Consider the following 18,256-nt stretch of genomic DNA (forward strand, 5'->3'; position numbering starts at 1 on the left):
AAAAAATGAGAAGAAAATGAAAACTGAAAATGAGAAAATGAATAATAAAAAGGAGAGAATGGAAAATGAAAATAAAAAAAATGAGAAGAAAATGAAAACTGAAAATGAGAAAATGAATAATAAAAAGGAGAGAATGAAAAATGAAAAGAGGCAAATGAAACACGAAAACGAAAAATGAAATATGGAAGGAAAAAAATGAAAAGTATAGAATGAAAAATGAAACGTTAAAAAGGAAACTTACATTATACTTCTGATAGACATTCGTTACTTGTATAAACTCTTAAAATTGTATGTATATTTTAAAAATTGAATGTAATCGAATAATCGGATTCTCTACCACGTAAATCTAACTTTTTACGTTGTTCCGTAGCCGCGAAACGTGACTCTTCTCCACGCAACATAATCCCAAACTGGTTAGGTTTTTTCTTTATTATGCTACACGCAGATGTATTTGCTCTAGAGCCAGTGAGAAGATCATGATAGTAACGTTCGCACGGTAAAGATTCGTACCAATGCATATTATCGTTATAGGACGTAGCATTATTAGTATTTTAATATCGTCGTATTTGTCTCGAGGTATTCGTTGACCTTAACCTTTTATTGAACCTTTTCTTCATATTCTGTATCTTAGTAAACAAAAGAAATGCAACATTTTAAGGTCGAATATAGCAGAATCATTGTAACCGATTATAAATTATATTTTATATTATTGTATATAAATTTCGTTATAACTAGAATGAGGATCTTTATGCAAAATAAAATCTTCGCGAACGTCTTACATAAATTGAAGCTAAATAGAAATTTATTGTATTCTGCAAATATTATAACATGAACTTTATTTTCAATCTTTTCTATATTCTTGCATATTGTTTGCATTTTGTAGGTTCTTGTACATTTAAATTTCCTATAAATGCACAAAGATCCGCAGTCTAGTTATAACTATTCAAAGAATAGCGTGTCTTAACTTTGCAGATCGACGAATCTAATTATAAAATATATTTCATCATAACTATTCGAAAAATAGCGTGTCTTAATTTTGCAAATAGTCCAATCCGATTATAAAATATATTTTATATTATTATACAGGGTGTCTAAAAAATGATGGAGGTCCTTGAAAGGGGTAGTTCAGGAGGTGATTTGAAACAACTTTTTTCTTTGCGAAAATGTTCTCCGAGGCTTCGTTCAGAAGATATTAATGGAAAACACTGACCAATCAGAGCACACGTATACCGGCGGAGGGCGGTCGCCTAGAGCGTAGTCCACGCCTACCGCGGGCGTTCCACTGGCATCCTTGCGCTCTGATAGGTCCGGGGTTTTCTGTTTATATCTCCTCAACGAAGCCGCGGACAACATTTTCGCTAAGGAAAAAGTTGTTTCAAATCACCTTCCGGACCACACCTTTAAAGGTGTAACAACATTTTTGGGACACCCTGTATATACAAAGTAGAGGTGATTTGAAACAACTTTTTCCTTTACAAAAATGTTGCCCGAGGCTTCGTTGAAGAGATATTAACAGAAAAGCCCGGACCAATCAAAGCGCGCGTATATTGGTTCCCTAAAACGCGAGGAAAAATTAAAGCACTGTTTACACGGTTTAAATTATCGCCGTTGTGTGAAAGATAAAAAGGTTACCTTTACAGTATTCCGAAAGGAGGACCATAATAATCCGTTAGAAAAAAATAAATCCGAGTATCTATAAATATCTTTGATCCGTGATCGATGCGTTTACAAAATACATTCGGTTTCCTTGAGAGTCAACGAAGTCGGAGGAAGTCGTGCAACACCTGTGCAATTATTTTAGAATGCACAGTCCAAAGCGAATAATAACCGATCGGGAAACTTCATTTACATCTAACGCATTTCAAGAATTTATCGATGTTTATAGTTTATCGAAAAAGAATCTATCGCGTACGTATCGATTGCCGTCGGTACTCCACGTGCGAATGGTCAAGTGGAACGTGTTCATCATTATTCAATTCTAATGCTTGCAAAATTTTCTATTTCTATTTTCTGCTGACCGATTGTGATTAAAGTATTAGATAAAGTCGAATTTGCATTTAATATTACGGTTTGTCGCTCTACTAGCGAGGCTCCTAGTATGTTTTTGTTTCGTGTACGTCAAACGAGTAATGTGAACGACAAAGTGCGACAGGTGTTGGAAGATCGTCGTGCGAGAGAGCGAGACGCTAAGAAAATTCGTGAACGAGCAGCTTACCATGTACAATTACTATAATCGTAACTAAAATTGTCTCCTACATCTTTTATGTACCTTATCTTTACAAATAAATATTTTATATATAAATTACCTAGAAGGTTCGCTGACGCGACACTCTTTTGTTGGCAAAACTTTCATGTTAGACATGAAACTGCGTCTTCGATAGACCGTGAAACAATAAACACGCGGTACTTTTCAATTTCGCACTTTGTATAGTTCACTGTTGTTATGACACTTCACTATTTCCTACAACTATCCACTCGACGCTGATTAAGGTAACGCGGTAACGCGATAACGCGACACAACTAAGAACGAACCCCGAACGAGTGACGCGAACCAATGCGAACGATAGGAGCGCACACGCGTTACTAACGTTGCGTTTCAAGCTCGAATTGCCGGCTCCGCCATGACACTGGCGCGAGCCAGCCAATGAGGAGAAAGCTAGCCGCTAGGTAGGAAAGGGATATCGAACTGCGCGCCAAATTCGAATGCATAATAACGTTGGAATGCCTCTTCTCGTAAATAATAGCTTGGCATTAAAGCATCTAATATAATAATACTCTTTGTTGCAATTACAGTGCCCGAAATTTCCATAAAGCCACCCAATATTTTGACGAATTTTTAAAAAATATTTTTAACTTTACTACTTTTTTCTCATCTACAATTATATTTAATTTACAGTTTTTGTGTTTACATTATTTGCTGTACGAAGCAAAATATAAGTGGGAAATTTGTATAAGGCCACTTAGTTTGTGCTTACAGTGGGTGTAGAATGTATTCGTACACTGATCAATTTCCCAAAAAACTTTTGTGTGAAATTGTAGTTTCTTAAACTTTGCTTTTTATAATTAATGATATTTTACATATTCTCGGAAGTCTCTAAGATAGATATAGTCCAAACAACATTTACTAGTTAATGTAATTTGTGAAATTAACAAAAAAAATGGGAAAAGTGTGTAATTTCTACGATTCTTATGACGAACCATTTACAGTAGAGTTTGTAACGTAAAGACATTAGTTTATTGCTCCGTACGAGTTAGAAAACATCAAATTTCCAGTAAAGTGCTTTTAAAAATGGCTCTAATAGAAGAATCAAACAAGATCCCACTTCGAAAAACTAATAATTTAGTTAATTTAATGCTTAGAAGATTACAATAATTATAAAATCAAACGGAAATCCCTACGAAGGAAGTGTTATATACTTGTAATATAATATAATATATATATTCTTTTCTTTTTAATGAAGTTTTAAGAATGAAACAGTTGTGCGAATACTTATTGCTTCAATATTTCTATCGATTACTTGTTTCTTTTTTCTTGTTCATTTCGCAACTTACATAAATAACTATTTTTGTTGTAATCTATCTATTCTAGAGATTTTTAAGAATATGTAGAATGTCATTGTTTACAAAAAATAAGATAATAAATTACAATTTTACATAGTTATTTTGGAAATTGATTGGTGTACGAATATTTGCTACACCCACTGTAAGTGCGAAATTTCTACATATAAGACCACTTAGTTTGTGCTTAGATTTTGAGTTAAGAAGTCCAGCTAGGTACCATAAATGATGTGAAACTCCAATAAAAAAGTAATTTGTGTATTTGCATAAAAATTTATCTGTAAATTTATTGAAATGGTAATATTTTATATTTTAATTTCTTACTAGTGAAATGCCACGAGGACAATTGTTAACCAGTGAAGAAAAGGCATCCATTGATGCTTATAGGGATATGGGATGTTCTAATCGCATAATTGCAAAAAAAATTAACCTATCACGTACCGTTGTAAATAATTATGTAAATTTAGGAAAAGATTAGGGGAAAAACCGTCCCAAAGGGGTGAATTTAAATAAAAGGCTGACCAAGAGTCAGCATTCATTATTAATGAGATCTGCATCAAGAGTATTTAGAAGTGCAGCACAATTTTGCGTTGAATGAAATTTGCCAGTAACTACAAGATGTATACAGCAAATTTTAAAAAATTCCAAACGATTCCACTGGACAAAAATGGTGCAAAAACCAGCACTCAAAGTCAAACACAAACAGGCTCGTCTTGATTTTGCCAAGCACACATGTCCTGGTCAAACAATGGGAATTTGTTATTTTTTCTGACGAAAAGAAATTCAATGTAGGCGGGCCAGATGGTTTTAAATATTGCTGGCATGATTTAAGGGAAAAAAAAGACATAACAATGAGTCGCAATTTTGGTAGTGGTACATTAATGATCTGAGCTGCATTTAAACCTGCCATCAAGGCACCAATCTGTTGCATTACTTCTAAAATGAATTCTGAAAAATATACAGAATTATGAGACACAATTTTAATACCATTTATTGAAGATAGTGGACACAATGATTTCATTTCAGGCGTATTAAGAACACATATACAGGGTGTCCCAAAAATGTTGTAATACCTTGAAAGAGGTGGTTCGGGAGGTGATTTGAAACAACTTTTTCCTTAGCGAAAATGTTGTCCGAGGCTTTGTTGAGGAGATATTAACGGAAAACGTCGACCAATCAGAGCACGCGGATACCGGTGGAGCGGCCGCGATAGCGAAGGCTACGAGCTAAGCGGCCGCGCTTATACGTGAACAAGTGACTCAACGTGCATCGAAGGCCATTGACGTGACCGCTTAGCTCGAAGCCTTCGCTACCGCGGCAGCTCTAACGGTATACGCGCGCTCTGATTGGTCAGTGTTTTCCGTTAATATCTTCTCAACGAAGCCACGGACAACATCTTCGCTAAGGAAAAAGTTGTTTCAAATCACCTCCCGAATCATCTCTTTCAAGGTGTTACAACATTTTTGGGACACCCTGTATATATAGATTGAAATAATAGAAATAATATTTCTTTAAATAAATATTATTTCTATTCTTTCAATCTATATATATGTGTTCTTAATACGCCTAAAATGAAATCATACTCAAATTTATCATAAGTATAGAATAATTATAAGATATTAGCAAACAACGTGGTGGCTTTATGGAAATTTCAGGCACTGTATTACCGAAAGTTATGTAGGTTAGGTGTATTTTAGCCTGTTAATGCGATAGCATGGGATCGTTTGAACCAGTGTTTCTCAAATTATAGTCTATCAGTTCTTAAACGAAAAAGTATTAGGTTGTCCCAAAAGTTTCTTCCATTTCATTAATAAGTAATACGTACACAATATTTTATGTCTAATGTTACATTATTAAATTGCGTACGATTCATTTTGCTCCATTACTGTTATACAATATTAACATCTAATAAATTAGGTTGTCTATTTATATAAACACTGCCACAGAAAATAATTGAGTGCAAGTCATGGAAGAAACTTTGGGGACAACCTAATAGTACGATGTATTAATGAAGTAAAATAAGTTATTCTCTAAAAATTGTATCCTTATAATTAGACTGCGGATCTTTATGCAAAATAAAATCTTTGCGAACAAACTGTAGACTATCGTCTACAAAAATTGAACCTAAATAGGAATTTATTTTATTCTACAAATATTATAACGTGAACTTTACTTTCAATCTCTTTTATATTCTTGCATATTGTTTGCAATTTGTAGTTTCTTGCACATTCAAATTTCCTATAAATGCATAAAAATCCGCAGTCTATTTATAATTATTAGAAATGGGTATTAAACAGATGTCTGGCGCAAACGTTTGTTTATATTTATTATAATTTCATCAAAGAGATGTTTACAGCAAAACTTACACTTTTCCTAGTGGGCTATCTTGTAGCCATTGTTGTTTGCGTGTTTTTGTTTCAAGTCGAGGCACTTGAAAAATATCAACGTTCACTATTTTAGCTATCGTACCTTAATGTTTTAAATAATCTTTCTGAAAACCACACCTTAACTTTTTGAAACTTATGTTTCTAATTATATTCTTGAACATATTTAAATGAATATGAATTTTGTTTACTAATAAATACAATTACCTTATAATATATAAATTTTACTATAAATTTCACTATTTTAGCTTCCGTGCCTTAATATTTTAAATAATCTTTCTGAAAACCACACCTTAACTTTTTGAAACTTATGTTTCTAATTATATTCTTGAACATATTTAAATGAATATGAATTTTGTTTACTAACAAATACAGTTACCTCATAATATATAAATTTTATTATTTAGACGATTCCATAGAAAAAATTCGAGAGCTAACAGATTCAATGATCCTGTTAGAAACTGGTGCACTACCTCATTTCCTTATTTAGAGTAACAGCATTCATTGCAGCAAAGATACAGGTATCAGGTTCTGCGTGTTGCCCTTGAATGACCTTGAATGACTTACATATTATAGGTCGCTGTATTTGTCAATCTATAAGCTCCATGTTTAGTTAAAATACTGCATATAGTTTAATTTGAAAAAAGATTGGGTGATCATGAAATCTCAGAAATGCTTTCACTTGGAACAAAATTGTGCACAGACTACAAGATGAACCCTCTCAAAGTAGAGTATGTTTTATCTGGAACAGTTCTTTTAGTAAGAAATAGTTATAGGGAAAGACTAGTATGGGATATCCTGTAAAATATTTAAGAACTATTTTTATATTGCTAAAATAAGAAATTATTATTAAAAAGAATCACTTATATTAATAATAAACAGGAAACTTCTAATTAAATTGTCTAGAAATTATATTAATTTAATTGCCTAACAGTAAATATATTTAAATAGCGAAGAATTAAATCCCATAAAAACACAAAAACACAACAGAATATTTAATAACAAAATAATGTTTCGTTATAAAACCAAAGAAGCTACATATTCAAATAAATTTAATAATATTTCATTAAGGTACAAATAATATAAAATTCTACATCCCTCCATCATTAATATTTGTTCATAATTAAATGTTTCCAATATCCATCTCACATCCCTAAGCATATGACAGTATTTAATTTCTACGAAGCTATTGATTTTGACACGAACGTTCGGTCGACTGAAATATCTCGCTAGCAGAGAGAAGTCTCGATGTCTGGAATGCAGACGCGGTTTTGTATGGATGAATAGACGCCATACAACAATGTCTCGCGCATATCTCAAACCCTGACATATTTCAGAAATGTGCTCGTTAAAGCGATTCCATTTAATTCAGATGGAGACACAATGCAAAAAGAAACTTTGGTTCATTCACAGTTTGTATACGTAATCATTTACGCTTGAGACATTATTTAAATTTGTGTTGTTGATAAGTAGTTAATAAATAGTATCATCGATAATAATATTAGTAAAAACTATTAACTTCCTGCTAAATTATTTTATTTCATTTCTTTTATTAAAAAATATTCAATTTTCATTACATTCAGTGTTTAAAAGAAAAACTTGTAAATTTTAATTTATTGTTATATTTTTGTTGGTCTTGAAATTAAGAAAAATTAAATTAATTACTACAATGAATTATCCATTATTTGTAGTATTTAAAGTGGTTGCATGAAATTGTATCTTGTTGTACTTAGAACCTACAAATCATTATTAGAAAAGTTCACCTCTCACAATTCAAATCTTGAATTTCAGTATTAAGTTTTTATGCTATTATTTGAATTTTCGAGTTTTAAACAGTTTTACATGAAAAAACATAGTCTTGTAATTATTAAGAATTTTATTAGATTAATTGGAAGTAATTAAAAAAGTTTTTTATATGTGAAAACTTTCGTATAGGAGATGTTTCTAATTTAAAATGAATTAAAAGAGTATATTAAATAAAGATTATTCATAACTATCGTTGAAATACCTAAATAAGTGTTGGTAAAGAAAAACTTGTTGTTACACCTTTTAGTGGAAACCTTATTCCAAAATAATTTTCTACATTATGCTTATTAAAACCAGCTAATAATTACAGACTGTGACATTTATGTGTAATATTATACAACTTACCTTACAAATCCTAAAAATTAAACAATAACTTTTCTAATGATAGCAAAATCTGTATAGTTTATCTTCTTGTACAGGAGGTAAACTTGTTAATATTCCTACTCATTTCTTCACTATAACGAAGAAGTTATACTTTTATAAAGTTTTCCAAATCCAAAAGTACGTAACATTCGAAATTGTTAAAAAAATACTTGTCAAATAGATAGTGACAATATTAAAGTAGACCTTTCCATTAAATATAACCGTTACGCCAAAATTTTTGTAAAATAATTCATACTTCATATAATATAATATGTAATATAATTCACTAATACAATTCACTATTAACTTCAATTAAGGATATTCCATAAATATATGTGTAATATAATATTATATATATAATATGGACACTGTGCAAGAATTCAAGTAGTTAAAAAGATTGTCGCTCCAAAGGAGTATCCATATTACGAAGTGATTATCTTTCAAATGTTATTTCCGATTATTCGTAAATGTTAGCGAATATATAACATCTAAAGCAGACGTAGAATAACGAATTAATCGTTTCTGTTCTACATTTAATTATATTCTTAGCCATTATGTTGAACGTTCGATGGAAAAGATACAAGTCGTTTTTATCACTCTTATTTATACCGTATGGTAATACCTATTAACGTGTATAATAACAAACAGCTAAGCAACATATAATGTAAATACATAAAACGAAACGTAAAAGAAGCGTTTCCCAAGCTATAAACAATTGTGCGTTTCTTGGACTACTAACCTATAGTTAAAAATAATTCTTAAAGCGGCGAAACGATGGTTCATTTTACTCATAAATAAATCTAGAAGATAACATTTAGTATAATTTGTTCTCGATTCGAACCTATCTACCGTAGAAGTATGCATGCATGTGTTGAACCATGATCAATACAAAGCAGTTAGAGGTATTAAATGCGATATAAAACTTTTAAATACACACCCTATATCGTTGGTTGATGGGTTATTGTTATTGGCCGATCCACTGTTCACATTGTTATTAATTGTATTCGAATTATTAGTTTGCTGCAGTGTTTGACATGTACCCAACAAAGAAGTCCACTGTCTCATCACTTCTTCTCCTTGAGCTTCCAGTTCGGACAGAATGACAGCGTCATCCATGTCCTGCAATGCAGTAGTTGACTCCACCCTGAAATACACAATGAAAATCAGTAAATAGTAATTAATGTCAATATATAACAGAAGCATTCAGTTGAAATGTTAAGGTTGCCCAAGATGTTCGCAAGTTCATAACACAAACTTTGCACAAGAAAACAACGAATAATAAGAAACAATAAGAATGAAAAGCTGATTTGATTGTTAGTGCAAAACGTAACGGAAATATTTAATATTTAGGAAATTATTGCTTTTTTAATTGTTTTGATCCAATCATTTTGTAACACGTAAGAGTGACCATCTGATATACAATTGATTAAACCATTTGTAGGCTAAATTTAAATAGAACCAAGTAGAGTACAAATACACAGTTGCAATGATCTATTATGCTCTCAATTATAATTACTGTCACTTAATAAACATTCTTATCCTTCAACGACAAAAGAATTTTAACACTATGAAAGTAAGTATCCGTCTGGCACATTGAATCATATTTTGCCTTTTCAAATATACTATCAAATAATAATATACAAAATTTTCCAAAGAGAAAGAATGAATATTATAATATACATATGGTATAATTATTAAATAAATCAATAAAATAGAATTTCTCAGCAGTATACGTAATAAAGTTGTGTATATTTGACTATATATTTTGGTTGTATATTTATTAGTATCCAGAATAAAGTATAAGTAGAGTACTTGCGTATATTATATTTACTATACTATATGCATAGCTAAGCATGTAACCAAATACATGCATGCTTCGTTATGTATACTAATCAATAATTCTATCTTTTTTTATTTATTTCATTACTATACTATACTATACGTATTTTATTATATGATTTTATTCTAACGTTTATTTAAAGTAAAGTAATAAAATACTTTTAAACTTATCAAATAAAGCTACCACAATGTGTGTGTAAACCATGTAAACCATGTCTATTTCTCAATAATGTTTACTTGTGAAAGGGTTAAAAAATATCAAATACCAACCGATGTTGTTCCTCGTAGGAGCTCGCATCGCTCTGTTCGTAATCCAGTATTAGGTCATCAGAAGCAATGGATTCACAGGGAGATAAAGTGTCGACGCTGCCAGCTCGACTTATTCGTTTGCCATGATGAGGGCTGTTTGTTGCGTTTTTTCCATGTCCTGTACCTGAAAGAAATAATCATTCAATGTACGATGCATAAAATTATAAAAAGAATTAAAAATAAACAAGAAACAAATCATGTAATGCTTTTCAAGCATTGCGTACTTTACAATATACATAGTTTATTAAATAAGGTAGCTCTATAGGCTTGTTACCAATATCTAATCAGAATAATGAATAATTAGCGTATATTTACAGAGTGTTGACAAACATATGGGACTTTTCTCAGAATCATTTCTTTTGTGCAATATAGGTGAAAGAGTTCTTACTTATATTACAGTTAGAGGCCTCTGGTGTTTCATTAGCGAACTTTGATTTTACATGAAACTTAGCGGTTTAACCCTTTGCATTCGAGGCCTTTTTTTCTGGTATCTGCCAGCAACTCGAGATGTTTCTTAGAATTTTATTGCCATGAATTCTAAGCTATCTAGATTTGAGAATAAGGTCACCTTTACCTCACTGACAATCATTGTATTGACACTTCGAGCTATAAAGAAATTAAACCTAAAGAAACATTAGGTATTGTAGATTTACTGAGTGAAGCCTAACGGTGATTGAGAGTCACCTTTCGAGTGCAAAGGGTTAATATTTTATCAACGATTTATTAATCGTTGGAGATTGAATTTCTAAGATTTCAACTACTCACAAGTCCTCTTTCAAGTCAAATGATCCAAAACAAGCCTTTTTTCTTCCCGCATATTTTTCTATTAGCAAAGACAAAATTCTTTTATAATAATCCAAAATAAACTGAACTTACTGTTATCTGTATTATAGTTAATTAATAATTTAGCAAGCAGTCTACATCTATAACATATTATTTCATATATTTCGTTTATTTGTGCAGTATGTACCAGATAATTGAATATTTTCAATAGCATTGGTGATACCACAGAATGTTATTATACGAAATTGAATTACGAGACCCATGTCTTTGTTTAAAGTTGTTCTTTTTTTTATACGTACAATTGTTAAGTAGAAAGCAGTGATGGGCAAAACCCTAGGCTTCGGATAATTCTGAAGTTTGCAGATATGTTTGTTTCGTTTCCTTCTTTGGAAAATATTCAAAAGAGGAAACGAGACAAACATGCCGGTAAAGTTCAGATTTATTCGAAAACTAGGGGTTCGCCCATCTCTGGCAGAAAGAATAAAATCATCAGAATCTACCAAAGGACTCGTCAATTATTACTAGTTTACAGGCAAAATGTACATTCAATGCCACAATCTTTTTCTTATGTATTTTGGCCTACTAAACTCGAAAATCGCAAGAAAAAATTTTTCTATGGATAGGTTTTTATTATATGAATTTTTGAATTTTTGTTCGATTTTTTTCTGATATAAGTTAACATTTTAGGCCATATCTCGAGTTAGAAACGTCTGATTGAATCGCGCAAGACGCCATTTTAAAGGTAATCGAATTTCCAACAATTACTTTTTACATTATTTTCCAAACGGTTCAATAGTTTAAGTGTTACGAGTCAATATATATGAGAAACTTTAATTTTTTCGGTTAAAATAGAACACGAATATTTCTTCCATCGCCATGGAAAAATAGAAATTGTCAAATTATGTCCAGTTTCTTATTGTCTACGTATAGATCGCACTTTTTCGAAGAAAACAAGCTTTTGTTGAAGAAATTCTATGGATAAATGCTAGAGTTAGGAACAATTGAGTAAAGGTACAAAAATTCCAATTTTACTTTGTTTTTGTATTTTTTTCCTATTTATATAGCATAATTTCAAAATTGAAAATGGGGAATCCAATATGGCCGACACGTATATTAAAAAGTTATTAGATTTACATGAAACTTAGTATGTACGAGTTACTTGGGCCGCATATTACGAATATGATATCAGAATTTCAAAATTCAAAATGGCGAATCCAATATGGCCAACACGTACATTTAAAAGTTATTAGATCTTCATGAAACTTGGCATTTATAAATTATTTGGGCCGCTAATTTCGAATCTGGTATGAGAAATGCAAAATTCAAAATGGTGGGTCCAATATAGACACGCATATTAAAAAGTTCTTGCACATGTCATTGTGCGCGACCCGATCGGAGGTTTCTAACTCGAGATACGACCTAGAATGAGAAGATATGTCAGAAAAAAATGGAAACAAAAATTCAAAAATTCGTATAAAAAAACCTATCCATAGAAAAATGTTGTCTTGCGATTTTCGAGTTTAGTAGATCAAAATACATAAGATAAAAATTGTGGCATTGAGTGTACATTTTTGTTTGTTTTATTTTGTAAACTAGTGTTATCTCTCATATCTTTAACCAATAAATGGATCCTGATAAAAGCCCATAAATGTTCACAAGCACCCTTCGAACAGACTCGAATCCCATTCGTCAGTACCTGTCTTAGGACTGGATTCGATCAAAGTATGGCTGTTCTCGGTGTGTGCCTGACTAGCCATGGCGGAATGCGGGTCTCCAACAGTCCTCGAGATGTCATCGAAAACAAGCCCAGGCTGATCAGCGATCTCGTCGTCGAAGAATTCCCTACCCTCCGACAAACTCAACGAATTCGACGCGTTCGTCGGGGTCCCAGGGCTGTCGTCTTCCTGTTCGCACTGTTCCGCCGCGTTGTCCTTCCTCGCGGCTTTAACATCCGACTGCGTGATGCTAGCCGTCAGACTGTCGAAGAGGCTGTCGACAGGGGACGTCTCATCATCTATCAAGGTGGTGGACGTGGCTGCAGCTGCGGCAAACGCGGGATCCTCGATGGTGAGAAGCACGGAACGCAGACTAGTCTTCGGCAAGGTTCCGTTCTTAGCCGTGTGGGAAACGGTCTCCGCGTGTTGAATCGAACCGGAACGATGACATTCGTCGCTGGAGCTCAACGAGTACTCGTCAGCCATCGCCTCCCCGTGACCGTATTCAGGGTCGTCCGAACTCGGTGGACTGAAGTCCGACTTAATCGAAGGAATCTTCTCGGAATGTGATCTATCTTTATAAACCTTCTCCTCGCCTAAACCTTCGTCGTAGCCCTCCGAGGACGTGGTGGACATGGACGTGGTCGATTCGGTGTACCTGTTGTCTTTATTAACGATCCTCTGGTACTGGCTAGTTCTTTCCCGCACCAAACCAGTGGTAGCCGTGAACGTCTTGGGCAACGATATAACGGATATTTCGGTGACCGTGCTATCGTCATCCCGGACGTCTCTGACATCGAAGCTCTTCCCGTTCACGACCATCCTCAAGTTCCTAGGTCTGCCTATGGTGCGTCTCCTCGCCAACGATCCGTCCGCGTAATCAACGCCTCTCGATTCGATCTCGCCAGGACAACCCTGCTGACTCCCCACGCCGGAATCCTCCGTGCTGGAGCCTTCTTTCGAACTCGCTGAGCTCTTCGACGCCGCAGAAACCTTCCTGCTCTGGTTCGCTGCGGTTTTCGCGACCTTGGAGTTCGCGTCGGTCATTCTTACGGCGTATTGAGGCAACGGCAGGTGACTGGTGTGCAGGGTGTACCTGCCGAACGACTCCGGGATGTTCGATGGCCGCCGATTGCCGTCCACGTAGTTGCTGTTTGCGTTGGTGTACTGGGTATTTGGAATTTGCGTTTGCTTCGCCTTCGAAGGCGCCGTCGCGTTGCACACTTGTACCACCCTGTGCTGCTGCTTGGCGAAACTGTCCAGCTGCTGTTGCTGCTGCAGCTTTTCCTGGTTGTGATGACTCGCCGTGTGACTGCTACAGATGTCGCCGACCTTGTTCGTGAATTTCGGCTGCGGTTGCCTGTAACCGAAGCGGTTCGTCCGGACGGCGATTCCGGTGGACTCTTTCTTCGGTGGCGCCAGCCGAGGCGTCGATCGGCCGGAAGACGAGTTACGCATCGCGCAGGTGTTGTCCTCGTCGCGTCTCCGGTTCTGCTCCGGGCCGGCTGATTTCGAGCGCGGGTGGAACATCGTCGCCTCTGTGGCGTAACTCGTTATCGGCATCGGTATCCCGGAGGTGGGTCTTCGTCGGAAACCAAACGACATCGCCGTTCCGCGCGTGTGCGAGCCACCGCATTTAGACGCTCCCTTGTGGTCGTTCTGAAACAACGTCAATGGAAATCACTCGGGAGCAAGAACAGTTGGGAATCTTGTGAATTTATCAGGGGGAAGACACGGGTAATACAGCGAGGTGACATTACCGAGAAAAATGGAGATTTTTCGCATTTCGTCCGTATGTTGGCTGTTATGCCGGAATGACAACGTCGCAATGTATCGATATTCACGTTAGCAGTAAGCGCCATCTCATTTCCTGAACTAAATTTGGCACTTAACTTGCTCTGCATTATCGTCAAAATGGCGGAACTCGTGTTTGGGAACGTTTTCGCGATTTCTCGCTTTTCGTTCTTATATTAGCATATTTTGGGCTGAATCAGAGCTCATTCGAAAGAGGAAGGTCCAACGGAGGGTGCTCTGGTCATGGTTGAACGAGATTGTGTTGATATTTCGTAACATGAGGGTCTAAAGTCGAACAAAAGTCGAGCAAAACACGCATCCGCGTAATGGAAGTATTTTTAGGATACTAAACGGATTTCGTGAGTCAAATGATGACTACAGCACCATTCGTTGGACCTTCCTATTTCGAATGAGCCCTCATGCAACCCAAAATACGCTAATATAAGAACGAAAAGAGAACAATTACGAAAACGTTCCCAAAGACGAGTTCCGCCATTTCGGTCCCTTATCAGAATTCGAAACCGGAAGGATTCCCAAGGAAGAAATAGTTTATGAATTTGGTAGCCTCTACCACGAGGAGAAGGGCATTAAAAAACAAGCTTACCTCGAAAGGAATAATAATATACGCAAAATCCAACAACTTAAGAAACTCGATGAAGAAGATGTAATAAAAAAGCTTATAGACGTTATCTGGGAAAGAAAATCCAGAACAAATTGGAAATTCCTTTCAACAAAAACAAATATAGAGCGAAATGGAGGCCTCCACAAGAGGACGAAGATTGGAATGACAGATATCAAGAAAACTTCGAAATTCCAATTTCAGAAAGAGACAACAGAAGAATAAGACATAGGGACGAAGCAACAAAACTTATAAACAAGGGACGCAATATTTTAAGAAATAACAATGGTACGCAAATCAGAGTGGGATCGGTTGAAAATTTTAAATATCAGGAAAATAGAGGGGTCCCCCCAGAAGAAACCCTTACGGAGGGCAGCTACACTAAAGCTCGGGATTTAGATAACACTTCTACACTACACAGTTGGAACTTCTTATACAGTCTTTATGATATATGTGATATGTGTATACACTGTATATTATCATATACAGAGTGTCCCAAAAATGTTGTAACACCTTGAAAGAGATGGTTCGGGAGGTGATTTGAAACAACTTTTTCCTTGGCGAAAATGTTGTCCGAGGCTTTGTTGAGGAGATATTAACGGAAAACACTGACCAATCAGGGCGCGAGGCGGCCGCGCTCCCTGACCAATCAGAGCGCGAGTATGTCGATGGAGCGCTCGCGGTAGTGTATGAGCGCGGCCGCCTAGTCGCTCCAACAGTATACGCGCGCTCTGATTGGTAGGGGTTTTCTCTTAATATCTTCATAACGAACGCTTGGACAACATTTTCGCAAAGGAAAAAGTTGTTTCAAATCACTTCCACTCTGTATGTACAGAATGTCCCAAAAATGTTGTAACACCTTGAAAGGAGAGGTTCGGGAGGTGATTTGAAACAACTTTTTCCTTAGCGAAAATGTTGTCCGAAGCTTTGTTAAGGAGATATTAAGGGAAAACACTGACCAATCAGCGGACGCTTCGCCGGCATACTCGCGCTCTGATTGGTCCGAGGTTTCCGTTAATATCTCCTTCACGAAGCCTCGGACAACATTTTCGCTAAGGAAAAAGTTGTTTCAAATCACCTCCCGAACCACCACTTTCAAAGTGTTACAACATTTTTGGGACACCCTGTATAGTCGCAGATTGAGCATTATGTTTAGGGTTTTTAAACCCATAAATAATTTTTGAATCGGGATATTGCACACACATTTAGTCGTACTGTAAGGGTACATGTATTTTTATGTTGGCATTTTTAAGAAGACATTTAATGAAATTGTAAATGGTGTACCAAAATTAAAGTAAGATTTGAATTTGCCGCCATGTTTGCAGTAAATTGTTGGCAATCCTGAGAGAAGAACAATATGGCAGCTGAGAGTTTAGGATTAGCAAAACTGGAACGTTATATGATACAACAACGTGTCTTCATTATTGAACAATATTTCTAAAGTAATGAAAGTTTGGCGGCTGCAGTTCGAAAATTGTATACAAAATTTGGCTCAGAATTGCAAAATTCAATATGGCCGACATGTGTAGTACAAAATAATTAGATTTACATGAAACTTGGCATTTATAAATTATTTGGGGTGCTAACTTCGAATCTAGTGTGAAAGTTGCCAAATTCCAAATGGTGGACCCAATATAGACACGTATATTAAAAAGTTCTTGCACATGTCATCGTGCGCGACTCGATCGGACGTTTCTAACTCAAGATATGGTCTAAAATATGAAGTTATGTCAGAAAAAAATCGAAAGAAAATTCAAAAATTCATATAACAAGAAGTTATCCATGGAAACATTCTTCATTGCGATTTTCGAGTTTAGCAGGCCAAAATACATAGCCAAACAATTATGCCAACGAATGTACATTTTTTTTTTTATTTTTAAACTAATGTTATTAGATTTCCATGAAACTTGGTATGGACGAATTACTTGGGCCGCAAATTACAAATATGACATTAGAATTTCAAAATTCACAATGGTGAATCCAATATCGCTGACATGTACATTAAAAAGTTATTAGATCTTCATAACTAACTTCAAATCTAGTATGAGAATTGGAAAATTCAAAATGGTGGATCCAATAAAGACACGTATATTAAAAAAATACATAACGTATCTCAGAAAAAAATCGAAAAAAATTCAAAAATTTATATTAAAAAAACCTATCCATAAAAAAATTATCATTGCGATTTTCGATTTTAGCAGGCCAGGTTTTCAATTTTGTTAATCAGTGATGATGGTAGTTACCGATGAAAATTGCTTATCGTACGCTTGTAAGATATAACATGTTTTTTTTAACGGTGATTCATGGTTTGATAGATAAATTTCAATTATAGAGAGAATCGGTTATAAATTGCGTAGAATATCGTGGAGGAAAGATAATATCGCATGTTTGATTAGACGCGACGTATCGATATATCGTCGCGCAGTGATCTATCTAGCTAATTACGTGCAACAGATAACGCCGCAAAGAAGGTGGAAGTTCAAAAGCATGTAGTAACCCGATTCGAACTCCAGAAATAGAGCAACCGCGTTCCCAAATCGACGTACTTCCTCTGCTTTTCGTACCACGACAGTGTCGCGGCGACGAAAACGATTCTAACGAACAAAAGGAAAGCAAGAATAATAGAAGAAAATGGAAATCTATGTCATAACTAGACTGCGGATCTTTATGCAAAAAAAAACCTTTCTGAAAGTGTCTACAAAAATTGAACCTAAATACGAATTTATTTTATTCTGCAAATATTACAACATGAACGTTACTTTCAATCTTTTTTATATTCTTGCATAGTGTTTGCATTTTGTAGTTTCTTGCACATTCAAATTAATGTAAAAATTAACGCGTAATTGACGCAAACTAATTATGGTTAATTTGATTAACTTATGCTTTAATGCTGTAGCTATTAAAGCCAACGATATGGGAAATAATAGAACAGTTACTCATTGTTTCTGTTATTTTGTAATAGTTTTCCTACGATATTCATGGTTGACAAAGATACTTTGTACCACTTTGTTTGAAACTATTTAAAATTATTATATAATTGTTTAAATAATTTTGTCTAATTGTATATAAAGATAAAAGAAAAAATT

The 18,256-nt window shown here is 34.8% G+C and overlaps 1 protein-coding gene across 3 annotated transcripts in view; it reads right to left on the reverse strand.

Annotated features, from left to right (window-relative positions):
* Nucleotides 1–5,869: 5,869 nt before the first annotated feature.
* LOC128896800 (serine-rich adhesin for platelets) overlaps nt 5,870–18,256 on the reverse strand; it is a 195,473-nt gene continuing 183,086 nt past the window's right edge. For all 3 annotated transcript variants that reach the window (XM_054160283.1, XM_054160282.1, XM_054160284.1), the window contains 3 exons: nt 12,739–14,416; nt 10,221–10,383; nt 5,870–9,255 (listed from right to left, as the gene is read on the reverse strand). In XM_054160283.1, the coding sequence (XP_054016258.1) occupies nt 8,994–9,255; nt 10,221–10,383; nt 12,739–14,416 (2,103 nt within the window). In that variant the 3' untranslated portion in view covers nt 5,870–8,993. The remainder of the gene's footprint in view (nt 9,256–10,220; nt 10,384–12,738; nt 14,417–18,256) is intronic.

Source organism: Hylaeus anthracinus, unplaced genomic scaffold (genome assembly GCF_026225885.1).
Source record: "Hylaeus anthracinus isolate JK02 unplaced genomic scaffold, UHH_iyHylAnth1.0_haploid 11978, whole genome shotgun sequence".
NCBI classification, from domain to species: domain Eukaryota; kingdom Metazoa; phylum Arthropoda; class Insecta; order Hymenoptera; family Colletidae; genus Hylaeus; species Hylaeus anthracinus.